General features: G+C 43.2%; 2 protein-coding genes across 9 annotated transcripts in view; both read right to left on the bottom strand.

Annotated features, from left to right (window-relative positions):
- The window catches only part of syne2b (spectrin repeat containing, nuclear envelope 2b), an 87,679-nt gene extending 86,832 nt beyond the window's left edge, over window positions 1–847 (bottom strand). For all 8 annotated transcript variants that reach the window (XM_046413728.1, XM_046413732.1, XM_046413735.1 and 5 more), the window contains exon 1: window positions 85–847. In XM_046413728.1, the coding sequence (XP_046269684.1) occupies window positions 85–750 (666 nt within the window). In that variant the 5' untranslated portion in view covers window positions 751–847. The remainder of the gene's footprint in view (window positions 1–84) is intronic.
- On the bottom strand, window positions 773–27,113 carry syne2a (spectrin repeat containing, nuclear envelope 2a). Its single transcript, XM_046413392.1, has 25 exons — window positions 26,783–27,113; window positions 26,164–26,337; window positions 20,496–20,620; window positions 15,947–16,008; window positions 13,811–13,906; window positions 13,638–13,715; window positions 13,313–13,405; window positions 12,772–12,974; window positions 11,988–12,187; window positions 11,005–11,105; window positions 9,923–10,012; window positions 7,895–8,008; window positions 7,583–7,720; window positions 7,172–7,336; window positions 6,848–6,960; window positions 6,422–6,590; window positions 6,090–6,186; window positions 5,741–5,940; window positions 5,318–5,482; window positions 4,694–4,834; window positions 4,440–4,541; window positions 4,107–4,280; window positions 3,792–3,950; window positions 857–3,618; window positions 773–824 (listed from the first exon to the last, which is right to left on the bottom strand). The coding sequence occupies exons 3-25, from the start codon at window positions 20,581–20,583 to the stop codon at window positions 773–775; spliced, it is 5,562 nt and encodes a 1,853-aa protein (XP_046269348.1). The 5' UTR covers window positions 20,584–20,620; window positions 26,164–26,337; window positions 26,783–27,113.
- Window positions 27,114–27,987: the final 874 nt, after the last annotated feature.

Below are 27,987 nucleotides of genomic sequence, written 5' to 3'. Positions count from 1 at the left end.
GATACAGATTAAAATTTACTTATTACGGTTACTCATTGAGTACAACATCACAATACAGAAGGGATTATCAGTGATTAGATTTACCTCTTTCACTGATGCTTGCTCAGCCGATATACCTTTGTCTTGAAATACGTTAATGGCTTCCAGGATGTGCTCCTGCAGACAGTGCTTGGCCTCCTCAAAGCCATTTCTGGCCAAAGCCTGGGCCTTGGCATAAGCCTCTGTGTAGGCCTGAGGAGGCGCCTGAGCCAGTGCGGGAGGTGTAATGCACAAGTCTGGTGACTCAGCCAAGGACTGAGGTAACACATTGACCTGGGAGAGTAGAATAGTCCGGGACGGTTGACATTTGGGTTGTGTAGGAGACTGAGCTTGAGTTTTTGACTGTGGAAGTGGCTGGGTCGGAGGTCTGGCCTGTGGGGGTGATTGAGCCTTGGATTGTTGAGCAGTTTGGGCCTTGAGTGATGGTGGCGACTCAGCCGGAAGTTGGGGCAGTGGTGGCAACTGTGTCTGAGGTTTGGGTTGAGGTAGTGTTTGGACCTTGGGTTGGGTCGGTGACTGAACCTTGACCTGACCGTCTGCTGGTGGTGCCATCTGGGACTTGGGTAGGGGTGGTGACGGAGCCTGAAGTTGTGGTGGCAATTGTACCTGAGGTTTGGGCTGGGCTGGTGACTGAGCTTCAACTAGTGGTGTGGTTTGGGCCTGCAATTTTGGTTGTGGTGGTAATTCTGATTTGACTGGTGCCTGAGTCATCGGTTGTAATGGCAAAAGGGGTTCATGTATAGGTTGTGGCAGTGATTCGACCTTGGGTTGGGTTGGTGACTGAACTGTAGGTTGAGCTGGTGTTTTAACCTCTAACTGGACAGGAGGTTTGGGCTGTGTAGGTAATTCACCTTTTGGCTGAGTTGCTGACTGAGTTTTTGGTGGTGTTTGAGACTGGGTTTGATGTTTAGGATGTGGAGGCTGCTGGAACTGGAGACTGAGCTGAGACTGCTGTGTTTGGACATGGGGCTTTACTTTTCTCAATGGCTGTGTCTGAATTTGTGCTTGGGACTGGGCTTGCAGCTGAGGTTGGAGCTGGGGCTGTGAATGGGTGTGATGTGGTGGTTGTGACTGGGTAGGTATTGAAGCTTGCATCTGTGGGAGAGGGTGATGCTGAACCTGTGAATACTGCTGAGAATGAGGCTGGGGCTGAAGTTGGGAATACGGCTGGGGCTGAAGTTGGGAATACGGCTGGGGCTGAATTTGGGGTGGTGCCTGAGCCCATGTCTGATGCTGAACTTGGCCTTGCTGTGTCTGGATATGAAACATATCATAAGTTCTCATCTGAGGTTGTTGCTGCATGGAACCGTGGGGTCTCACTTGGGGCTGTGTTTGAGCCCAGGGTTGGGTTTGCACTTGTGGCTGAATCTGAGGACGAGTATATGATGGCCCCATGTGAGAATATCCAGGGTGCCCCAACTGAGGTCCTACCTGGGACCCAGCTTGGGACCACTGTGGTACAGGTTGAGCTGCTGGATAAGCCTGAGACTGTGGAGACTGACCTATTTGCTGAGGGTATGGTTGGGGAATCGGATGAGTCTGCTGGGAAATGGCTTGGTTTTGGGACTCCTGTTTTGGTATCCACTGCAGGGGGGGGGATTTACCCTGGGAGTAACCTTGAGGATAAAATGGAGGTTGTGTTGTAGCCTGTGGATGTGGGATAGACAGTGGGGATGAAGTTCTAACCTGACTCCAAGCATGAACTTGGCTGTGGCCTGACTGGACAGCTGGCTGAGCATGTGTGGAATACTGAGTTATAGGCTGAGAATGAATCTGAGGCTGGACAGCAAACTGAGCTTGGGTTTGTTGAGCCAAAGGTTGGTTGTGAGTCATTGGTTGAGCATGAATTAGACCCTGGGTCACCGGCTGAACATGGGCCTGAGACTGGATCTTTGGCTGAGCATGGGTTTGAGCCTGGGGCACTGACTGAGATTCCACTGGGGCATGTGTTTGTGGCTTTGGGGAGGGGGGCCTAACATGGGCCCATGACTGTGGATGACTACGTAGCTGAATGTGAGATGGCACAGGAGGCTGAATGTGGCCCTGCAGTGGGGCCTGCTTAGGTGAAGAAGGTCTGATTTGAGCTCCATCTGGGCCATGGCCTAAAGCCTGTGGCTGCATAGATGGCTGAGGTCCACCTGGGACACATACTTGGGTGTGAGTCTGAACTTGGGGCTGGAGTTGTAGTTGTGTTTGTGACTGGGTCAATGATTGTGTCTTCATGAGACCATGAGGCAGTGGAAGAACTTGTGATGGTGGTTGACCTTCACTCACTATGGTTTGGGACATGGTCTTGGCTGGCTGCAGACTCTCTATGGTAGTGTGGGACACACTTGTGGACCGCACTTGGACTACTGTCTGAGATTTTTGATAAACTGTGGTTTGGGGTTGTGACTGATTTTGAACCTTTGGACCTGTTTGTGGGTGAGGCTGCATCATAGTTGTAGTCTGGCATTCAGCCTTGGTGTCTGAATGAGGTTCTGTCTGTCTTAATACAGGCAGTAGTTCTTGTGGTTGTTTTTGTTGTTCCTGCAGCAGCAACTGCTCCTTTTGCTTTGGCTGTTTTTCCATGTGCTGTGGTTGTTGTTTCTGACGCTTCTCTTTTTGCTGTTGTTGCTGATGTTGCAGTTGCTCTTGCTGCTGCTGCTCTTGTTTGTGAAGCCGCTGTGTGTCTTGTTGAGGCTGCTCCGTAACCTTTGCCTGTGTCTCAGGCAGCGGTCTGGCAGCTGCTGTATGCTGTGGAACAAGCTGAACTGATCCCACTGTTTCTTTGTCTGACTGTGGCTCAGCCTGAATAGGCCCCTCAGTGGAATATCGTTCTGCACCTGGAGCAGAAGTTTTATGCTTTCCTGAGGCTGGCTTCTGAAGCCAGGGCCGGTTCTTCATGGCTTGAGCCTTTCTGCTTTTAAGCTCCTGAGAGCTCAGAGGTGATTTCCTTCCAGGTTGCTGATGAGGCAACATCTGCTCATAGTGCTCTGGTGTCTGCCTGACTTGTGTTTCAACCTGTACTTGAGTTACCACACGCCGCTGAACTTGATCCTGATATATTTCTAAATGTTGCTGCTGCTCCAGTTCCTGTTGTTGAGGTTCAGTTGGCATCAACTGCTGTTGCGCCTCTTGAGTTAACTGTTGCTTGTGTTCTTGATGTTCTCGCTCTATTGCTGTCTGTTTCTGAAGTTGTTCTTGCTGTGGTGGCTGTTGCTGCAGGATCAACCCTTGTCCCTGCACCTGCTGTTGTATTTGCACAGCACTCTCTGGCAAGGCCGCGTCTTGGCCTTCCGGTGGCGACTTTGTCCTGATCTGTGTCACTGCTTGTGCGTAGGTATATGGCATCGGAGGAGAAGTCATCTTTTTTTCTCTGTATTCCTGCACCACTATCTTTGGCACAAAGGTTTCATGACATGGATGAGAAACTGACTTTGTCTCGACTTGCTGAGCTTGGTGTCCAGTGTCTGACTCTATCATATGTTGAGGCTTCTCTTTAGCTTGGATGAAGACCTTTGATGGAGGGGGCCCTTCTGGTGGGCTTCTGCTTCTATCTCTTCTGGCTCCCAGGCTGCTCAGCATACCTACAGCTTCCTGGAATTTAAATTATACACAAAAACATTTTGGCATTGGTATTTTAATTACAATATATTAACATTCCTTGCTGTGTCTCTTCTGCTCTGTTCTTCTCATTTTATACTGTTTCAGGTTTGGAATAAGTTAAAACTCAATGGCTTGACCACTCAATTTACAAAAAGACAATTTGCCTGAGACTGTGCGACTGCAGCTCGGACTCGATCCTGCATGGCGGAGGCGTGGAGGTACTGGATGGGAGAGTTCTTCTGACTCTTCATTACCATCACCTGCACGTCCTGCTCCTCTGTGACCACCTGACCCTCTAGCTGTAGCCCACGAGATATCAGAACCTGTGGCGGAATGATGGTGAACAACCATTAGCCTTTCCTCAATTATGCATAAGGGTTTCCTTATGAAAGGACAACAGCTTTAACAGTATTAGAGAAACCAAAACCATCACAAACAGTCATGTCAGAGTAACCTTTCTCCTCTGTGGGTCATCTTACCTTGGCTCGTGGGTCTTGACCCCGCTGTTGCCGCTCTGCGGCCCTCAGCAGCTGGTAGAGCCCCCTGGCCTCAGTCTCCCAGTGCAGAAGTTCAGCAAGGCGGCTGTCCAGACCTGACACACTGTGCTGCAGTTCTGCACACACCTGTTCTGCCTCAAGCAAGGTCTGCATCACCTGGTGCCATTAAGGAAAGGGATGGTGATGAACGGATAAACTTACAGTTCATACTCACACACTCTGGCTGCCAGTGGCAATTTAGTGACAAGCAGAGGATGAATGCTTATGAATAAAGTATTATGAATGATGGGTGAAAAGGAAAGAAAACATTCATACTTCAAGTAAAGCAGGCTTCAGTTTCTGTAACTGATCTGCCGGGCATTCTGGGGAGGGAGTCAAAGCCTCCAGATCCACTTCTTTTATTTTTCTCAGTATGAACTGAAAGGGAGAAAACAATCATTCAAATCTAGTGAGACTTGTCTGGTCAACTAACAAAAGTAAAGCAAAATTAAAGTAAACTTTACATTTAAGAAGAGCTATAACTCTACTCCACTCTGTCAAGGTGCAATTTATCCAGTCATTATTCCTACCTGTATCCTTTTTCTGTAGGTGCGTAAAGGACCTGCCGTGGCTTCCAGAGGCTCTTTGAGGAGGAGTGTGGCTTCTTTGAGCAGAGCTTGGATGTCCTGGGGTCTGGCCTGGACATCAGCACCGGGCTCAGCCTTGTTGTCCTGGGGAAAGTACAAGCGAAGTCTTCAGATATGAGGTAGATAACACAAACAACTGAAAAAGAAGGACTTTTAACGCTTAGTCTTGTTTTGGTAGGTTCCTTCCAACTTTGCCTATTCAGAATCTTCTCAAAGTGCCAGCAGACAATTTATTTCAGTGTCTGTCCACAGCGTGTTGCTGCGTGTGTGTTGTTCTCCATACCACCAGTAGCAACATGGTAACACGCTGTAGACAAAGACTTTAAAAGCCTTGCCGATCTAATTGCCTTCACATGCATGCTGTATCAAATATATCATCTGCAGTACCATCTGATTAATCAACAGACAGGAAATTAAAAGACAGCTCAGAGAAGAGATTGTGCGTTTTAGTCATTTCTGACTCAGTTCCTCATTACTTCCAGTTTGAACATGACAGTAAAGACAGCTGCTGATCAAGCACGTCAGATTTTCCCCAACATCTACAGTTATTCTTGCTCTGTAACTTACAAATGTGTTCCTCTTGACAAACTCAGCCCAGTGCATGTTGAGTCTGCGCAGCTCCTCTGCCAGGCTCCTGCTGGTCTGAGGGTCTGTCGACTCGATCAGGAAGTTACCCACCTCGTTCAGATAGGCCTGTCGGGAGCCCCACTCTGCAATAGACTCAGATGTCACCTAAACAAAAGGTGAATACAGCAACGTTAACACAGAGGAGGAACACTGGAGTGTGATCTTTAAATGTAAGCTATTTTAATTATTTCTTTGTTTTGTTTTTGATGTATATGAACGGACGTGTTAGTAGACATTTGGGGGAACCACAATTAGTTTTAACTCAAATGATGAAAAAAGGCAGGAGGAACAAGCTACCTTCTAAAGTGTGGCTCTCCTGCCGCTAAAGTCAAGTATTTTCTTATGGTTATGTGTTGATAATACCTCTGGTCTGTGGCCCTGGCTGTGTCTGACAGAGCCCTGCTCCAGCCACGCCTGCAGGGAGCTGAGGCAGTCGCTGTAGGAGTCCCAGGCTGACAGGACCCGACTCATGGTACTCTTAGACGTGGTCACCTCCTCCAAAACCACAGCGGTGTCCTCGCCCAGATGCTTCACCTGCTGACGGACGTGGGGATAATCTGCAGCTGAGGAGCAAACCATAAAGTTTTCAGTCTAACAGAACACAGATGCTAAAATTAAGCCTGTTTGATCTGTTCATTTAGAGTAACCTTCTTTCACCAGTTAGATAAAATGGATGAATTTAATACACCTGTCACAGACACAGAACACTTACAGAGGGCAGATTTGCTTGAATATTTTTCGGAAACCTGCTTCAGTTTATGAAGAGTTGCTTCCAAAAGTGAAGTTAACTCCTGTCTGTTTACCAGCTCCTGTGTTTAAAAACACATTACACAGTAAAAATGCAGTTGGTTCCAAGTTTGTCCAGAGAGTGGCAGCAGAGTAAAGGTCATGCTCAAAACGTTTTTGTTCAGTTTAAGGGAAATAATGTATTTTGCTAAATGCATATTTTATTTCTAACAATCATAACAAATACAATCCTGCTACTTCCTTCTAATAAATGACATTCTTCTCCTTAGGTGCCAAATCTCAACAAGGTCTACTCACATGCCATTCTTGCAGCAACACCCTGACAGCCTCCGGCGAGATGTAAGGTCTCTTCCAGAGCCGGAGCTTGGTCCTGACCTGCCCCAGCAGATCCAGAACTGTGTGGCGGTGCTCCCGGTACTCCAGCTTAATCCCGTGATATTTAGCAGACACTCTGACACCGGTGAACCTGATGAGAAGTGTCCACAAATGAAGTTGTAATCAAAATGAGATGTGAGTGCAAATGATTTACTCATGTTCTGTTCTTTCCAGGAAACATCAACAAGGAGGAAATGTGAAACAGTACAGGTTGTTTTCCATTTCATTTCAACAGCCTTGATTATATCATGACATTAGATGTAGCACTTGGACATTTAGTTTAAATGAAGTAGATACAGCACATAGAATTTTATAGCTGTACACATGTACTGTGCTTAATGCCCTCACCTCCTCTTTAGTTCATCCATCTTATCAGTAGGAACCATCACGTTGCCATACTCATCCAAGTTCTGGAAGGACTGGAAGGTCTTCAGATGCTGTGGCATCTCCTCCAGGCAAACCTACAGTGAGCAGTGAGCATATTCACGTGCATATTTATCTTTAAACAGCCAATAAAGGAGCTCAGAATAAAGGGTCTATTCTGCAGAGGTTATTTATATCTTGAAACCACTGCCTGAGGGATGTGAGTTTGCTAAGTCAGCGCTATTATTTATTTCACTTCCTGAAGCCGTGAAGTTTAAAGGTTTGGAAAGTAAAAAGGTAAATATTCACTCTGAGCAGCTCCTGTTTCTCCCGGGCTTCGTCAGCAGCTCGGCCGTGGTCCTGTGGCTCGCCCTCCTCCTCGGCCAGAGCCCCCTCTGTTTTCAGCAGCCAGCGAGCCACCGTATCCAAGGGAGCTGGAAGACTCATGTCTAACTCCACTTTGTATTCACGTATCTAAATAAAAAAAACGAGCGACAAAAGGCAGACTACAATTCAATGTCTTTTAAAATAAAATGCCCACAGAAACATAGTGGCGCATATACATAAATAAGATGTTGGAAATATTCAATAATCTGGAAAAGCTAACTATATAACCTTTCTAAAAATCAACCAAATCTAACCAAACTAAACTACATTTAAAAGGTTGAGATGTACATGTATTAAAAACAGGTAGAACCAACAGATTTGAGTGGAAGTGACCTTTGCAGTGAGGGCATCCCAAGCCTCACGGAGTGCTCGCTGCTCCTCGCTGAGTTTCGGGGTTCGTCTCATCACTGTCAACAAAGGCATGATGGGACGCCGCTGCTCATTAAAGGACACCAGAAAGGTGTGAAATACCTGCGGGATGGAAAATGTCAGAATCAGAATCTGTCACCTCAAACAGGAGAGAATCAAAAAAATACGGCTGATTCAAAATGGCAATTTTTTTTTTTTTTTATGTTCACTTGTGAGGGGATTTTTTTCTCTGCGTGAATCAGAATTTCATGTGGAAACAACAGAGTGGAAACCTACATGGTATCTCTCTGAGTAGCTCTCCCCATCTGTGGAGTCCCACCCCTCCAGCAGCTCATCATATGCCTGAACCAGCCAGCATGTCACTTCCTTTGCCTTTCGATCAGGCGTCGCCTGGCAATGTGGAGCACAAAACATTTACAGACTGAAGAGAAACAAACAAATCCAGCCTTAACTCAGCTGCTGATTTCTCTACACAATGTTAAATACATGTTTATGACAGTTGGTCAGGATCAGAGAAATTTATTTGATTTACATACCGAGAAAATTTCATCTTTCACCAGTCATGTGATACATGTACAGTACCCAGTGGCACGGTGTACTTCAAGCAGGCCTGTACACAGCAGAATACCAAGCCCGTACAGAGGTTTGTTTTGGATACAAAGCTGATTCTTCTGCTCAGAAGAACGAGGCAGCAGGCAAAGCAGCCACTTTTACTGATCTTTTACTGTCCTGAATGTCTGAGGCCCTGATGGCCATGTTGTTAGATATTATCCAATACTACGTCTGTTGTATGAATTCACCATTTACACAAAATTTAAAAAAGAAGACAAGATTTGATTGTCAAATTTTACAAATACAGCACACGGTAATCAGTAGTGGGCGCTTCCTCGTTGCCTGTGGAAAAAGCCACCAGACTTCCTTAAAAAAATTGTGCAATTTGAGTTGTTGTATTAGAAGAAACCTTATCAACTTTGTGAAGCACTGTCTATGATGACTTCTAAACTGTTTAGACCTTCTTGTAAATTCAGCAAATGCATACGTTAAGTTATTTCTTTCTTTGTGTAAAAACGTCCCAATGAGTTGGCTACTGTTGTCGATCAACCGACTAAAATCAACATTGCATTTGGCCAAACAGAAAGATGTACGTGTTTACCTTCTACTGCTCGGAAGTTAGATTCGACTGAAAGTTGCCAGTCAAGATGACGGTGTAGACGGACTGTTGCCAGGTGTTAAGTGATGTACTCGGACCTGTCCACTTAGGATTGGATCTCCCAAGACAAATATTAATGCCAGATTTGAACAGGGCCAAAGTCCTGTGTCTTCCACCATGCACCGTGTCTTACACTATCACTGCAGATTAAAACCTTCGGGGGGGTAAACTAAAGTATAAACATTTGGCTGAAAACTCAACTGTCTGCAGCAGCCACCTACAACCTGCAGATATCTTATCAGGAACCCGAGCTGACAGGTGTTCTGTCCACTGCATCTGATCTGCCATGAGCTCTGCAGCGGGATCTCAGTGGAAGGACAAGCTGCTCTGCACTTTACTCATCTCATGGGAGGCAGAGAAACACTCCCTCGCTGTGGCTTTGGATTCCTTCCCAGAGAGAACAGGGTAAACCAGTTTGATTTTGCATGATCAGTCCTGCTTTTAACCAGCAGATGATTTAAAAGGTAATCTCTCTCAGCTCTTAGCAACTGACATTTTCATCTGAACAGCTGCGGTATCGTCCCAATCATCAACTTCCCTGGCATGTCTTTACCAGGTATAATCATCAGCAATATAACCTAAAGTTATTTGTGGGTGCTACAAAGTTTTGTTTAGCTGATTTATGCCGTGTGACACAGCAGTAATGAGGCTGACACCTGCAAATCATCAGGCTGGAAGGTTTCCAAACACGCTACATGAACACAGGAAGAACATAAGTACTTCTGAAATCATAAAAGAGTGAGGGAGGAGTGAGGGAGGTGTGACGGGGATGTGACGGGGATGTGAAGGGGGTGCACCACATTCAGACAAATATGTTAAAAACCAAATTTGTTTTCCACTTTATTTGGGATTTTTTTTTTAAACATTGCACTCAGTGAGTGTAAGACGTATGGGTCTGATTATGATGTGATGGTTAGGATCTGAACTACCCACAACCTCTCAATAAGGTCACTGCCAATCACATCATCTAAAAAAATTGATTTTATGCAGACATTAAGGATGAGTGAATCCATCGCATGGTCCTGTAGCTGCAAGGTAAACAGGTGGATGACAGGTGAGAAATGAAGCAGGGGGGTCGTGACGGTAAGGTCTACCTGTCGCAGCGGTGAGGCAGAGATAGCAGGAGTGTAGTGAACAGGCAGGTCGACAGGAGAAGGACTTTTTGGAAGAGTGAGGTACTGTGTCTGAGAGGACAAAGGGAGGGAAGGAGGGAGGAGGGGAAACAGGAAGAAAAGAAAGAAGACATCCAGTGTTTACCAAACTGTCAGCAGCACATGAGTTAACAGGTGAGTATCACAGCTGAGCATGTGAAGGTGTGGAGTCCTTTCATGCATTTTATTGTTCTACTGGAAAACACCCTGCACCTGACTGACACAACAACTCTTTGATGATCACATTCAAAGGACTCCTGCATTATTTGTGTGAGTATGCACACATGGCACAAGCGTCCATTTAGACTCAAATACTGATTCTGGCACCAGCACAAGATCATCAGTCACATATAGACATATATTAAAAAGTGTGTGACAGAGATCGCATTGAACAAGCTTTCTCCCTGTCCCTACCTGCAGTCTAATAACACTAACAATGCTCACTTGTTTCTTCATCAGCTCTTTGTGACTCACACCAGAAGCATTAAAGTGCTGCATAAACTTCTGTTAAAGGAGTTTGATTTCTCGACGTGTCCTGGTGATGCAGGATGACAATGGACCAAAACTGACCCCTCAATACGTCACCTGTCAGTCTGTCATCTGCATGTTTACTCCTCTTGGATTGTTTGTAAAATGCAATTTTCAACTGCTAGTGGCGGACAGCACAGACTGGGAGACATGAGGTTGTGAACTTTAAAGGAAGATGCTTTAGTCAAACCTTTTCTGCCTTTTTGCCTGCAACCAAACTGCTGTTACCACGGCAACCAGCTCAGTAAACGTATGTCTGGCCCACTGTTTTATTCATTTTGATGACAGACAGTTGTGCTGTAAATGTGAGGTCACACCAATGGGTCACAAACAAAGATGAAGGTGAACAATAAAGGCAAACAGATCAGATCTGAGAAAAAAATCAAATCAACCAAATGAACTGAACTACCCTGTACACTTTCTGCAAATTGCTGCAGTGTAAAATGCTGCCCTGAGCTGCTTGACGTTTGTCTAGAAAACAACAGAGTGATACCGACCTGCGTTTCTTCCTCTGCGGGCGGCAGGTCTCTGGAGTACTGCAGGAACTGAGCCACGTAGGTCATGATGGACTTCTCATCAGGGTCTCGAACGTCCACATCTGCATCAACATCACAGTCCTCCATAATCAGTCTCAAGCTGCAACACTACTGTCAGAGCTACAGACTAACATATGAGTCAGCTCCTGAAGCAGGTGGAGTTTAATACTGGAATCTGAAGTATGGAGGTGTAACACTCGTGTCTTATAAACATGTGGCTGATAAACGTCCCATAATAAACTAACAGGCAGAGCAGAGTGAAACAAGTGAAGGTTTTATACAAGACTGAAATAAACAACAGCAGCGAGTCAGCAGACTGTCAGAACGTCATCCACTCGCCCTGAGGCTCACTGGGTACAGCACTAAGCTACTCTCTGCACACATCCTCAGACATTCACAGGGCACCATATAAATTACAGCTACTTTAGTATGTCCATGAGATACTGAGAAATCAGACGAAACATACTTAGAAAAGAATGTTTGATTGCTTCTAACAGATTAAGAGACATGCAGGAATAAGATAGAGAATAACACGGCTTACATGGAGACAAACAGAACTGGGAGCAACTGTAAAAAACTGATTAGACAAGACAGGCTAATTAAACCACAAGAAAAAGTCAAACACAGCCCATTTGTGTAACTTTGCGAAACTGAGAAGTTTATGAAAATGTTCACCCCATCTTTATATTTCATCTTATGGTCACCAGCCACTGACAGATAGACCATAAACTTCGTTTTGGGTCCTGGAGCTACGACTCATAAACAAACTAAAATCACTGCCTTGTGGTTGTATCCATCAGTCAAGCTGCAGTTTCCATCCACATCGAGATTGCCAAGCGACGGCTTTTGAAAACTGATCTGAACACATTTAAGGGAAACAAATCTGAGACAGTCAGTATTCCTGCTGCTGTGCCGTCGCTGGATTCAGCGGCTGATGTACTCACCATCGGGATCCAGCAGTCGGGGGATCCTCAGCTCTTTCTCTGCGATGCAAAAGGCCTCCTCCAAGTTCTGCTTGTTGCTCCTGGTTCTGGCTTTGGACAGATCCACCAGGTCGGGCCGCAGAGCGTACAGGATCGCCAGGAAGACCACTCCACTCCTCCAGCTAGCTTTGAAGTCTTTCACGTTTAATGTACAGCCAGCTCTGAGGAAAACAAATGGCTTTATTGCACTTGTTAGCGTGACTCTGCTGTGGCACAGGCACAAAAAGACAGACAACAGAATGAGTTTCTAGGAGAGTATAACCAAGAATTTAAGCAAAAACTAATTTGACATCACAGACAGAACCAACCGTGTCTTCTACAGTAAATCATAAAGCAGGTGAATAATGAGAAAGTCTTTAAATGAAAAGTTTTCAGTGTACAAACTGAATTTTAAACATGCTGGTTGTCGCCCTGTTTATTAACTAGAGACTGACTAATGTGGCTTATAATGCATTGTGACAGCCTATATTCACCTCCACACACCTCAACAATCATCTGCAGCGAGTACATACTGATGCATCTATAATACAGCTGGCCTCATCATAACCTTTTGGTCTGACCTGGACATGACCATGAGGTGTCTGAGTGAGGACAGATTCCTCCAGAAATCACCTGTTTGGCTCACAGCAGAAGAGCTGCATCAATTCCAGGTTTTTCAAAACTTGAATTGTTGATATACACCAATGCAACCCTACATAAACCCACCACAACACACGCATCTTTGTTCAGCTGAGTGAGTACCTACTTGTGGCACTGTTCCCGGACCCAGAGCAGCAGGGCTTTCTTGGCAGAAACCTTGAAACGGTTGTGTAGCGGTGAGCCTCTTGGAGGAACAGGACTACTGGTGGCCGAGCGACTCGACAGAGTGGAGCGCGAATCCAGACTGGTCAAAGACTCCATGGAGGACTGACGAGAGCTGAATGAGAGGCCGCTGGCCAACTCCTCAATCTAGGAAAACCACGGACACACAGTCTCTGCTCAACATTTTGAAACTTTGCGCTTAGGTTAAACTCGTGTAAAGCAACAGGAAAAAACAACAAGCAAGAATGCAAAGAAATTTAATATCACGGAAATTACATAAGAATCCAAGGGGGACCCCTAGATTACAAAACATAAATTTATTGTTAGGCTTAGATAAATGTGTTCAATGTTAGCATAAAGCACAGAAAATAACAGTCATTCCACATTTCACTTCTAGTTTTTGTCTTGTGAGAAACACAACGATCAAAGTGGAAAAATAAACCAACAAGAAAATATGAAACAGACAGAAGGACAAGTGAACTCACATGATACTGCAGGATGATTGTCCATATGAGACCCAGGACGATGGACGGTTTACCGTTAATAATATCAGGAATGTTTATATTGACAAGTTTGATCTGAGGAGAAAACAAAGGCACAAATTCCTTGAATAATCCCATAATTATTATTACTGCATAGATTAATGCCATATAATTAAACATAACAGTGAAATGTCAAAGGTCAAAAACGGTAGATGGGCACAAATGAGCTGAGCCTGTTTCTGTGAGCACATGTGTAAATCATGAGCAGTATGAATGAACTGCAATACAGTGTGAGTTAAACAACAGTTAACTTCAGTGTTTTATTCACCGATTTGTTCCTGAGAAAGGAAAGGGCTTTCTCGATGTTGCTCCTGTGCTGAAACATTCCTCTGCCTCTTTCCCGACTCTAGAAAACACAAGCAGAGTTGGTCAGTTGGTTCGTTAAACTGTCGGCTGCTGGCTGGAAAACATGCGACGTGTCGGACTGAAGAGGAAACTCACGAGGCGCTGGCCGCTCATCACTTCCAGCAGTTCCAACAGCTTGGAGCCGTCACGGAAATCATTGAACAGGTCCACCACCATGCATGGCGGCCTCCGCTGTCACAACACACACAGTTTATCCTCTTTCATTTATGTTTAGAGAGTCAGAAGACCTTAAGCACAGCGTCGTCACAACAAAGAATTGAAAATGAAATGCAAAGTTAAAACATATAAGACATAAAGTTTCAACATCCTTGGTCTGCAGAAACGTGTGCCAACAGTTAACCTGGCATTTGGATTGTTAACCCTGTAGCCTGTCAAAACAAAATGAAACAGAAACGAGCATTTTACATACTAGATGACGAATAGATTAATGGTGGAAATAATAAGAAAATTCAGTGATAAAGAAAATATTCCTTGCATTCTCTGAGCAGACAGTATACGGACATGTTCTCTGAATGGGCTACAACCCACTGAAACCATATTTATTAATAGAAATTTGTTAAAGTGCATTGAAAACGTTTCTGAATAAAACCTTTGAAGCATGGAACTGCTGAACTGACTTGCTCCTTGTGACACCCAATCGAAACCAATTAGTCAAACTTTAAAACATGTGGCGATGGAGCTGAAAACCAGGCTGTGAGTTTCTGAGAAGCTGACATTTTGGAGACAGAAAATCTGCTCCACACAATAAAGATAATTGTAGTTTATGAATTTTATCTGACTATAAATCAATGTCTTGATCTTTAATCGATAAATGACTATAAAACGCACTCTCCCTCTACACAGTATAATAACACATCCCACTACTGGGGAGACTTTTTAGGCAATTCATTAAGTTTTGCAGATTATTCTTTTCTTACTTGTAAATACACTTATTAACTTCATTTTTTACTGAGGACTGTTTATAAATTTAAATCGCATTGCTGTATTTTACTTGAAAGAGAAAATATTGATTTATTAGAGCCTGAAAGTAACCTGACATCAGTCAAGCAGAGTTACATTTGTGTCTGTTTACTAACAAGCAGTTGCAGTTCAGAAACCCCAAAGACACACCGTCTACCTGAGAGCAGGAACAAAAATGTCCTGCACAGTACGTATCTGGCTCACATTCTTTAGCAACCAAACTGTTTGTTTATATTATGTGCAGTTTATGACCTTTATTAACCTCGGCAAGGGACAAACAGGAGGAAATAACAGTAATAATAATGGTGGCACTAATCTACCAAACACACCAGCAAATTACAACACTTGGCAGCAAACTGAAAGACACAAACCTGACTGTGGTGTTTTGTACTTCAGGGCCACCACACACAGCCTTTATGAGGTCAAGCATTAAATATGTTGTCTGTGTGCTGTTTTAAGTTGAGAAGACGTGAAAAAGGATTGGCAGATTATCACCTTCTGTTTTCTTTGTTGACTTTATTTGTTTGTTTGTTTCAGTCTGTTGAATATCAGCAAGCTCGGACTTTCCAAAGAAAACTCGAGCTCTAATGTGAACAGCCACCAAAGGATTAACCATGATTTCCAGCATCTGGGTTACTGCCAGAGTCCAACGCTGAGCCCTGAGCTGGGTGGGTCGAGGGGGTTGTGGCCTTCTGTTGCTGTCTGTCTGTGAGCTGTGAACCTTGCTCCTCAGTGCTATATTTACGCACACCGTTCCCCACCTCCACCCCCCTGTCCTCCACTGTCACATTCACAGCTGACCTCCAACGTGAGGCAGACGTAGAGCTGACTCATGTTAGAAGCTGGTTTGAGAATAAGACAGTGGGCAACAATGCTGCCTCCATTTGCAAAATTCAGGCTGTTTTGGATCTCCTTTAAACACATGCTGCTCAGTGGGAATTGAAAGTAGGATGTGGTCATGTTTTATGTGGTTTGATATCGCTCGTGTAGCATCATGAAGCTCACGGTTTTATTTATTTAATATTTTCAGCAGACTGTTAAGTTCGCCACAGACACAGATAGCAAAGCACCATGGATGATCTCCTTACAATGTGTAAGCTTTGCATACTCAATATCGCAACGTAGACTGATCATTCAACACATCACAGGCCTTTTGAGAACACTATCTTGATTTTGCTACCCACCACAGCTAAAAATGACAAATAAGCTTCAATTTCCCAAGAGGTGAGAGAGTTCAGAGGCTCGGCTCACCTTTGCCAGCTGAGCGTTGACCCAGTTGGTGAAGGTCTTCTTCTGAATCTGCTCTTGTTCCACTGTTGAAGGAGCAGAAACACACCAAGTTAGATCACAGCTAATGCTAATTTAAATCACAAGCATTAAGGTCATGATGATATACAGAACCAATCGCACCGACTGCAACAGTTGAATTGTCTCAATTTCTAAGATTGCCAATATGATGACCAACAGTGTTTGCTGTGTATGTGCCTAAGAGAGCAGTTGACTGCAGGCACCATGAGACTACAGTAGAACAGACTTGGACAGAGCAGGGCTCATGTCCTGCTTTTCTCTTTCAATAATTACCACAAAACATCATAACCAGATGTCAACCAAAGAGGCAGGAGATCAAGATAGTTGTAATTTTCAAATATAATGTCAATGTCATAATGTCTTCCTCCAACACAGTCTGTTTAAAATGTGAAAGAGAAAACACAGCTTTGCACATTGTAAACATGTAGTTGTACAACTGCTGACTAGAAGCACAAAACAAAGCACACTTTGTATAATCTGTAAATATGTACCTGATTCAGAGGAAGGTCTCAAAATTTGCTCAACAGAATCACAAAAGTATGTTTTCATTTGTGAAATTAGTCAGGTGTTTACTACGGTAATCACCCTGCCTTTCAAAAGCAGGTTATTACCGCAGCTCAGCGAACACACAGAGGTTTGGCCCAGAGGTTTTACAAACCTTTGTGCACAAACACAAGTATCTGGTGAGTGCTGCCTGAACAAGCAGAGAGCCTCAGTGTGATCATGAAGGCCATGGAAAACAATTCAGCACAAGCAGAGCTGCACGAAATCCAACATGGATCTCTTAAAAATAAATCTGTACATTTTTATTTCACTTCTGAAAGTTGTTGTCAGTTTGCATCTTTCCACATGCAACAACAACACAGCGTCACAGAGTTTGTTGCTTGTTGCATTTAAGAGAGACTGTAATATACAGTCAATACACGGATTAAAATGGTATTACAACTGTCTGAAACAAACTAAAGAAAATAAGTGAGTAACAAAAGGTCAGCTGATTGCCCAACACTCACCATTATGAAGAGTTTCACATATAATCCAGTCGTCAATCTCCATTGTCGACTTTCTGACTTAACTAAACTTCAAATACTAACTGATGTTGTAATATGCAATCTAGCTGTTGCCAAATTCTGACTGTCTGAAAATGGATGTAAAACTTCAAGTAAAATCCAAAACCAGTGATCAGGTAGGAGCTATGAAAGTTTTTACCATCCACTAATCTTTTCAGAACTGCCTCATCATTTACATCCCGAATACATAAACTAAGATCCAGTTGACTTTTGGTAGACCAGTTTCTCAGTGCAGGAGGCCAAGTGGTCGTTTCTCATTCATACATGACAGCTTACAGGCTATTTTGTGTCTTAATATGTTTAACAGCAGGTCACCTCTTTCTTCAGTTCACTTGCAGTCTAATCTTCATCACAGAGACCCCCATGATGACTCAGACATCTTATTATAATTAATCTGCTGTCATCAAACAAAGATAAGGGACGGGGAGATGGTCTTCTTGGGACACATGATTCTCTGAGTTGTTTAACAACTAGCTAAAAGTACTGCCGACAATTAACAGAAAATGACACACTTGAGAGTTTGCCAGATGAATTATTTTAAACAAATCCATCTGGCGACTGTAATCACAGTGCTTTAAGTCAGTACCAGAGGGCTACCATTTTTTGTAGCTCTACAAGCTCCTGAAATGAGTCTATGCTACCTTGACAGCAGGTTTATTTCAAACAGAAAGATAAGAGAAGAGAAGTAAGAGAGTCTCGCAAATTAGAATTTGAAAATGCCAAAAAAAATATTCATTTCACGGAAAGGGATTCAGTGACATTCACAACGTTAACCGGATCACCAATGCGAGGACGCTGATTTTACACCCAGGAAGTTAACTTAATGGAGCTCCACCCCTAATGCTGCATCCAGATCTCCCGTATACATCCATGGAACTACCAGCTAGCTGACCTTGGACCTGTTTAGTTAACTCTCAAGTTTTGTTAACTAATACAAAACAGTTGTTTTCCCCCAAACCCATCGATATCTTATATTTGACTAACACGGTGTGTTAATGTGTGTAATGTTGAGACTTTCCCCACTTTGTTTGTGTGTAAAGCTGTAGACCTGAAGCTATACTGCAGCAGTCCACATAGGATGAACATTTTCATAAACTTGTTCCTTCACAAGAAATTCTACACGGCTTCCTCCCATATCAATAAAAGTCACTCTAAAAATAAATAATAATAAATAAAAAACTCACCCATGATGGGACGACTCATGCTGACTGGGCAGGTGAAGGCACCAGGTCACAAACCCTGGTGCACATCAACTTAAATCAAACTTTTCTACCTAATGGACACATAGTAAAAGCCCTGACTCCGTGGTTTCAGGAGGAAGGATGTGAAGAAAAAGAAAATACGAGATCAGTTTAAGAGCAAATCTCGTCTAACCAGCTAACAGTGTGCATTTCCAGCCTGCAGGGACGCAGGTAAGCTCAAGCGGGCTCCGCCTCTTCTAAATCTGACTCACAGAAGCTTCAGGCCTGCCCAAACAAGACCCGCAACAGGCTGGTCCTCCTGGGTACTTTATGCTACATAAACTGCAAAATATAATTGAAATAACAACTGATGTTTGACATTACCTGACCAAACCTCACCACCAAACTACTGAAATGAGAGATGTTAAATTGACAAGATGTGAATGTTGATGACGGTGATGATGATGTTAGTTACTACTTAAGCAGTTTAACCTGATAATAATTTAAATACTTAAGATATAAGTGCACAAAGGCTACAGGGACATAATGCTGGGTCATTACATGAGACACATCCTTCTTGAACAAACATGTCAAATCATTTGCATACAGTTAATTTAACATTAATTTAGCATCAAATGACAAAACCAGAGTACATGTAGCCTATAGAAGGAAGTATTCTTCTTCCCAACCCTCCTGCTGAAACCCAGCTTTTACACACAGAATGAGATGTTACTGACATTCCTTCACCATTACCACTTCAAATATACACAGAAAAAAAACAAAGTTTTTCAACTCATTTAACAAGCTAGCCTGCACTTGGTTTACATCATTCATTCTGCACATTGCATCAGCTGGAAATGTCATACATGGAAAAATGTTTACAAGGCTTTAAATAAAAGCACTGTGTTCTAAATGTGGGTAGGCAATGTAGTAAAAATAGTTCAGCGGAGAACGTTGCAAGAATGGACCCAAAAACTAAAAGGAAGAAAGAGAAGTGAGCTACAGAGAAAGAGAGAAAGGCAGACAGGCAGCTGGAAGAGAAGATATCAAGAGTATGCGGGAAACATGGCCAGAGAGTTGTTCACTTCCTGAAACAATCCACATCACAAATATACGGTGCAAGTGTTGATAAGGGGAGATTAATCTTGGCCTCAATGTCCAACTCCAGACAAGGACAAAATGTTCCTCCTTTTCTTTCAGGATGGATAGGCCCAATCAGAGTTGCCTATGGCCTGGGTGGCCGTCCACTGTTCATGGAGGATGCCAAGGAGGAGGAAGGGGGAGGTTGACTGGACTTCCATGAGGCCAGGCAGGTCATCGAGAAGTCATCAGCGACAGAGTCAGCGACACGGTCCCTCATCTCATCGTCTTGGTGCATTGTAGCTGGGTCCCCTCAACATAGTGGTCGTCCTTGTGTTCATAGTTGGCCGAGAGTTTGGACTGAGCCAACGTTCCTCCACTGATGCCAGGTGACCGTGAAGGAAGCTGATGGGCTGAGCAACATGCAGCCACTGGTTGTGCTCCTCACGGGGGAGCCCAAGACATGTGTTATACAAAAACAGCTTGTAATATTGAGAACTGATCCTACAGGGAGTGAGAATATGATCAAATGACAATCCCTGCATATCACAACTTTGCTTCAGATGTTCAAAAATGCCCTGGGAGAGAGCGGGTTAATGAGCAAGCAGTGTTTACTATCTCCTCCACCCTCCTCCACCCACTCTCTCCCTCCAGAGGGTTCTTTGCAATATGACTCATGTCTCTCTGCGAACGGGGTTTCAGTTTCAGCACATTAAACCAAGCATGACCTCAAAGAAAGTGACAAAAGTGAAGCAGGACAGAGCCAGCAGCAGACTGAGACGGCCATCACACTGCTCCCCTGAGAGAGACACATAACTGAGGCTTAAAACTTATTATGTTGCCACAGTAACCAAGATAAAACACTGAAATCAAGACACAGGCTTTTCTTTTTACAGTTAAATGACCTCAGACTGGGGGTGAGCGGAAACAACGAGTCTTCATTCAGTTTAGCTTGAACACTAGCTGAAGTAAATCTAAAAAAGTGCCACTGTAATTACTGTAATGACCTCAACTGAGACTAAAAAGCAAATTTTAACACCTATAAGAAATACAGACACAGAAACCAAAAAAATCTTAGAGCAGTACCACACAAAAAAACAGCATCACTGTGTTCAGGCAGACGTGCTGCACTGAGATCTTTGCTGGATGTGGAGGGAGACTGACCCTGCAGCAGCAGCTGGATGTTGTCAATGTCCAGGGGGATGGACCCCCTCTCCAACACGTCATCTCTGGAGTAGAAGTCTGACGACATACTTTCTCATCCACAGCCTCCCAGCAGCATGGCACCACTAAGAAAGACAGAGAGGAAAAAGGAGAATCATGATGATCATGGTGAGATGATCAGTATAATGAAAAATGCTTCAGTGAAACAAAGACAGACACGAAGTCCTGGCATACCATGCATGAACAATTCACCAAACAAGTAATGTCTGCCTCACGATACATTTTTGCTTTTCATGTGTTATTAGAGGTGCGCATGTCATCGGGTGATGGAATATAAAGAGCAAGAAAGTCCACACTTGGAGGAGGTCACATGGTAAAAGTCGGCTGACTTCATCCTTCATCCATTCTGGTGGTATTAAATGCATGACGTGAAATGTTTTTAACAGCAGTCTACTATTTATATGCATTTATTTATTCCATGCCACGAGATCACACTGCAGTAAACAAACATTCATAAAGGAAAGGAAAAGTTTTCATGAGAACTCCATGAGAACATGAGAACAGTCGCATTGGTCAGAGACACAGAAAAGTCATGCTCCTCCTACCAGCAGAAAACACTAAAACACAGCTCAGGGGGAGCTTATCATCTTTTATAGAGCAATGAAACACCGTTCTGTCAGTTTACATTGAGTGCAAGATGAAGGGTGTTGGGCTTGTCTTGTTCTGTCTTGCCCAAGGATATGAATAAGTGAACTGAAAAAAATGTGTGACATTTAGACATCTGCCTAAACATATCACACTGAGAAAAAGTAAGGTGCCTTTGATTTGACCAGAATGTCTCTTTCTGCTGAACACAGACATGACTGACAGTTAAGGAGAACGGACAGGTGAGTGAGGCCAAAATAAAACAGTGTGAAAGGACACGAGGTCTCGCTAATATGGCAGAGCTGCTGGTTTGGTTTAACCGGCTTGTTCTGGCAGGGTGGGGTGAGATCATCATTCACAGGGACAAATCACACAGTATTGTGTTTTATCAACGTCCTGATGATTTACTGCCTGTAGCACTGAACATGTGCAGAGATGTAAATCCGAGGACAGGGCTGACAGATATGAAGCCACTGAAGGTCAAAGCCATATATGTTCTCACCAGGCTCAAATGGGTCAAACTCAGACATCACAAAGTGCCAAACAAAGAAAAGTAAAATACATTCCAAGATCTACAGTGCTGACAACACATTGAGATTTGGTTTTATTCTCACCAATATCAATATATATCATTTTCCATTTGCAATATGGTCTGACCATCAACCAAATTTCACCAAATTACCAGTAGATGAACATAACGTCCTTGGCAGAGGTAATAAAATCTGCACAGTTTAAGATCGAAGACGCTACAGGCAGAGTTTCAGCCTTTCGGCTTCACTACAGACACACTTGGTGTCTACAGCAAGGCTGCCGCCGATCCTGGGACTACAACAGCAAGAGCTGAACACCCTCTGGAGTTATGGGTGAGGAACTGCCAGGAACAATTTGCAAGTGATCTGAAGAGTCCTATGGTTCCAAGAGTAAGAGTGGAAGATATGCTGGAGCTTCACTGTAAAGAACCTGCTGAGTGATCAGCAGCTTGAGTTCATTTCAAGTATAAGGAAAAAATACTTAACACCTGAATATTTTGAAAATGAGAAAAGCCACTACGTAAGCAGAAACAGATAATTCGTCTGGCTGCTCCGTCTCCTCAGCTTACACCTCATCTGTTAACTTGCTCCTGTAAAAAGAAACTGTCTAAATGATTAAAGTTAAATAAGTCAAATTACCATAAAAACTTTAAGTACCAACTAATGATGTTAAATTAAGTCAATGCAGGTTCTCAGTCATCCGGGTCATGGTAGTCGAAGAGATAAATCAAATGATTAACCACTGGCAACAATGCATCTGGCCTTCAAGAGCACGAAAACCTTGACGATGTGGTGTACTTCCTTCTCCAGTGCTGCTGACCTCTGCACACGAGGGCTGCAGCAATTAACACATGCAACTTCTAGAAATACAACTATAGATGTGAACCAATGAGGGAGTGGGGGTGTGGGGGTTTAACCACTACAGCATGGCATTTGAGCTATCCAAAGGCTTCATGTCAGCTGCAGAGCGAGTGACCAGGAGGAGGTGACAGGAAGAGGGGCGAAGGACAGAAAAGCAGGGACGAGGGACGAGGAGGAGGAGAGAAAGTGCTGTAAATAAAAACCCAAAAGAGCAAAAGCAGCCCAAGCAACAACTAACAGCAAACTGTCACAGGACTCAAACGCAGACATCGTTTAGAGGAAAGGAGTACAGTTTTTATTGCTTTGTTTTTTTCATCGTCTGTAACGAATAAAAACAAACTATAAGGTTGTTAAAGTGTCCAGTAAGATTGCAGGCCAACAATAATATTGTACAACACTGCTGTACACGTTACAGCGACGTCTCAGTGATGTATCACGTCTTTTATACGAGAATAAGAGCAAGAGTATAAGAATAAGAGAATGGAAAAGAATGAGAGAACAGAGGAGAGGAATAAGTGAGGAAGACCAGTCATGCACGACAGATGAAGAGGGAGGTGAAGAGTCCGTGACAGAGTTTCCCTGAGTTAAAGTCACTCCTGTCAGCTCTAATTGTAGCAACACAGCAGTGAAACACACCGTGGTGGAAAAAGCTCAGGGAGGGGGAACGTCACGAGGCCACAACACCAGCTTCAGATGCTTTTTAAATGGGTTTATGTACACATCCAGATAAAGCGCACACATTATTACTTACAGCACTTTTGTGTGAGAAAGACCATCACGTCATCTGATTCAACAGATGTCTTACAAGAACAAGAACAAGAACAGTTCATCGAGAAATTAAAACTCACCTGCAAGAAAACACTAATGCTTTTGTCCTGTTTAGAATATGGGGTAGTGGCAGACCTCAGCCTCTTCTGGCTGATGTAAGTATTACAACCACGAGCTTGCGGAAAAACGAACTGACTAAAAGAATAGATAGAACAGAATAAATGGATCACTGTTGTGATGCAGAACTGTTTTATGTATATACATACATTTTGATGACGCTTTTGAAACAGTAAAAAAAGAGCAAATTAACTGAAATGAACTAAAGTGAGTTGTTAAAACGTCCGCATCCAACAGCCACAGCTTGTACAGTAGAAAGCACATCTACACTCCCTTACAGCTGCAGGTTTGACAACAACTTTCTCTCTGGATGCTTCCTCCTCATCACAAATGTCATGACTCTCTCCACAACAACAACAACACGCTCTCATTAGCTCTCTCAAACTAAGGCTGAGCATGTCTTTGTGCTCTTTGTGTGGGCCTGGACAACACATCAACAGTGAGTGTTGCTGAACCTGTCACACGGAGCATTTACAGACACACCCTGAAGGGAGAGGCAAACTCTGCTCTCATTTCACTGAAAGCACGACTCAGAGGTGACTTGGAGTTAAATATCCTACAGGTAGATTTTCAGTGTCATGTAATTTTCAACATGTATGAGCTGGCGACTTTTGATGAGGTGACTTCACACTACACTGAGACACGGCTTGGCTGAGCCATTGCTCTACAAACGTTTACCCTTAAGAGAGAAAATCAACTACGAAACACCAAAGCTGGAGACTAATGCTTCTTGCTATTTCTCACTCAAATTGAATTTAAAGAGGTTAAGTAGATTTTTTTCAAAAAATTAATAAACAAAAAATACAGGACATTTTGGAAGGATTTTTTTAATGGTGCAGCTAACAATGTGCAAAGGTCATTGCCACTCCTTTGTCGCTTCAAGTCACAGCTGTTAGTCCCCATTCAGCTCTTCCTGAACGGTCGGGATGTGAACCCTCTGGTCAGCAGCACACTGCTCTAATCTTTGGGTATGTTACCAATCAAATCAGGTCACACTGTCACGCATGCTATGATGTGCACTTCTAATCCAGTGTTCTTAGCAGAACAATTCTCAGTTCACTTAAATCAGCCTCTACATAGGTGGATGGTATCAATGTTGTTCAGCAGCTTTAGCTGCTGGGAAGTGGAGATTTAGATGTCAGAAACGTTTTTAACAAGCTCTCAGTCCAAAGCACAATCTCTGGAGTCCTCAGTTTCATCATAAAGCTGAAGACACATGAAGAGGACCAACAACATAATAAAAGAGCCTGTCCGTCTCTTGGAAATTTAATTTATATACATCTAATCTGCAACAGCAAATATGTTTATGAGAGAAACATAATTATTTAATGGATTGTGTTCAGAGATGACGTTTATTTGACTAAACAAATGTTTATGTCACACTGGAGCCACAAAGACATGATCTATACAGTACGACCCAGGCAGAAAACCACGATTGAGTTATTTACAAAAAGTTACTTTGACATAAAAATGATCTTATCTCTAAGCAAAGTCCAGACTTGATGCAAGTGATTCGCCTGCTGGTTATGTTGGGGTACTACAGTTTGGCATGCGTATGCGTTTAAACTGGTGTTGAACTTCGCCTGAGCTTTATGAACAATTAGAAAGGAATCATCACTTAAAGGTGTGAGGAAGTAACAGACCTACAGTCATTAATTCTGTGCACAATGCAACACCTAATCTTTTCATACTGAATTCCAAATCAAAACACTTTGTTTTTAATATTGTGCACAGGTGTGTCTCTGCTCCACCTCATTCACTGCAGAAGGCAACACACGTCTGTCTTTTGTCAGCCCCCTGAATACTACTTGTTGACTGGCTTCAGTCTCCTCTACCGTTGCCAAAAGAAAATTTCCTGAACAATCGGGGAAAAAGAAACGACGAAGAAAGAAAAAAAGGTTTAGGGAGAAGATTATATGGCATATAAAGCCTCAACAAGGACTTTTATCCATCTGAATGCTCTCCAGTGCTCCTCTATCTTACACCATGATGTCTCGAATGTCTGTGAACGAACAAACTTGCTGAAGTGTTACAAAAATTTACACCCACAAACTACACAAGGGCACACGTACTGCCACTGGGTCTGGATGTATTAGTATTACTGAGGGGAACTTCTAGTATCACAACATGATGTTTTTCAGGTGTTTTTTTACACACTTCACAGCATTCCTGTCGTCATAACACAAAGTTTGATCAAGGAGGGAAGTTGCAATAAAAATGTTACATCAATATAATCCACACATATTTCAGCTGACCGTTCATTACGTTTGACAAAGATTAACAATTTATTCCTGTTTCAAATCACTTAGAACCAGTTTTTGAATTCAATTTGAACAGTTTTTACTGCTTGTATATGGTCAAGTGCTACAAAGTGCGCTCCCCGTGTCACTGCAGGAATGTGAGATAGTGTCCCAAAAATAGCGGCAGGGCACACGTGTGTGCGGCTGCTTTCAGATCAGCTCAGCCGGGACGTGTAGCGAGTCCTTCAGGAAGACCGGAGCACTTTTTAGTAAAGCAGGTCACAAGCGGCTGCCCTGCAGGCTTAACAACACTTTGAAAAACACACACGGCAGAGGAAACACGAGGGACGGAAAACATTACTGATGATACTGGGATCAATGACAGCTGCATTACGTAAAGCTCACCAATAACAACACGGTCGAGAGCCAATGCGCACCGCTGCAGACACCATTCGCCTTTTCAAGTTATTATTGTGTAAAAGCATTCAAAAAGTTGCTTTTACTTACATGCGACAAATGTGAGCGTTGTGGGTGACGAGCCTGGATGCAGTGCAGATGCTAATGATCTCCAGTGCAGAAGAACAGATCCTGGTAGTCTGAAGCGCAGTTTGACAGATCTGCAATCCGCACAGCTCCAGGACGGCCCGGACTGTCACCGGAGAAGCCAGAGCCATACCGGGACTGAGCAAAAAAAAAAAACAACTCACTGGGAGACTAAATATAGACACCAGCTGAGGGTTCAACACGCTCCCTCTCCAAGAGTTTGGCCCTGGTGGCTGTCACCTGAGTTAAGGCTAAGCGACAAGTGCACGTAACCTTAAGTTTAATGTCAGCTCGCTCTGGAAGAAATCCAAAAGCTGGGAACCTGAGAGCAATTCAGGTTCCCTCTGATTCATTCATAACGTCTAAAATGGAGGACAGAACATAAACACTAACAGAAAAAAACAGACAGAATTACTACAAAGTTAATTAAAGAGACTAGCAAGCCAAGTTTAATCGGACCTGGAATCAACTAACAGTTAGCTATCGTGTTATGTAATCAAGCTAATGTGGCTAATGTCCTCCGTCCTCGGAACCATGGAAATAAAAGGAAAACTGGAATCATGAATTATGCAGTCCAGTTTACCTGTTTACGTTATGTCGTTTTTAATTCACCTGTCAAATTACAGATCCGCAAGCGATGCGGTGACAGCAGGCGTTAATGCTGTGGCTGATCAGCAGCTAGCTTAAATTATAATCAGACCTTCCACACAAACGAAAGTAATGAAATAAGCCCACCAGTCCTTTTTAGCCGACCATTACAAATGAGCCAGTCCTTCTGATAGTTTATAGTTTATGGACTATTTTTTGGAGAAAAGGAGGGTAAATATTGTTAGCTGCAGTTAGCTAACAGCTAGCTAGATGAGTCGTTAGCTAACTGAACCTTACCAGCTAACACAAGTCTGCTAACTTTGTTTCGTCAAAACTTTCTAACACATTTTCGATGGGCACAAATGAGTCAGCTAAATAAATGTCATTATAACGTATTTAACAACTACATATGAATTGAAACTGTTACATATGGTATTTCTTCATTGCGGGGACACTTCTGGTCAGAGGATACATTCTGCTGCATTTCTGTGGCGTTGACCTCGCGGAAAGCAGGAAGTGAGACATTTTATACTTGAACTGTAAGAATAATGCTGAAGTACAGCGAAGTACGTTTATTCAAGTACTGTGTAATTACAAATTTGAGGTATGCCTTCATTATTTCTCAAACTGAACATATGAAAAATGAAAATAGGCCACATGCAAACTGTGTAGTACTATAAAATGTGAAGGAGCAGGGGGAAAAGGTGTTTGGAAAATGATTGATTTGATTTGACATACTGTAGCTATATGTGGTCAAACTGTGAGTCACGACTTTGTGTGACTTCTTATTTTTATTGCTGCATTGAAAGGAGCTCCACCAAAATAAGAAAAGGCCTTTGTGTTTCAAAGTGATGTTTATGTTGTGTGCCGATGAACCACAAAGCAAGCTGAAGCGACTGCTACTAAATCCATGCATTTCCTACAGTTCAGCTTTGTTGTTTTCACACACAATATTTGGAAAATAAAATTGTTTTATTTTTGAAATCCCTCTCCCAAGATTTGATAATAAAATCATTTAATATAAGCTAAGAAAATAGTGACAAATAAAGATGTTTGTAGAGGCCGGAAGACTAAGGAAGGCTGTCTGTGAACGTGTCAGTACTGCAAGTGAGCACCAGAGGTCAGTACGACATCATGTTACAGGATTACTCGCTGTTTAAATCTGTTCACATGAGGAGAGCTCACAAGACACTCGTGATC

The sequence above is a fragment of the Scatophagus argus genome, chromosome 15, assembly GCF_020382885.2.
Source record: "Scatophagus argus isolate fScaArg1 chromosome 15, fScaArg1.pri, whole genome shotgun sequence".
NCBI classification, from domain to species: Eukaryota; Metazoa; Chordata; class Actinopteri; family Scatophagidae; genus Scatophagus; species Scatophagus argus.
The sequence above is the reverse complement of the archived record's forward strand: the minus strand, read 5'-3'. Positions and strand labels throughout refer to the sequence as shown.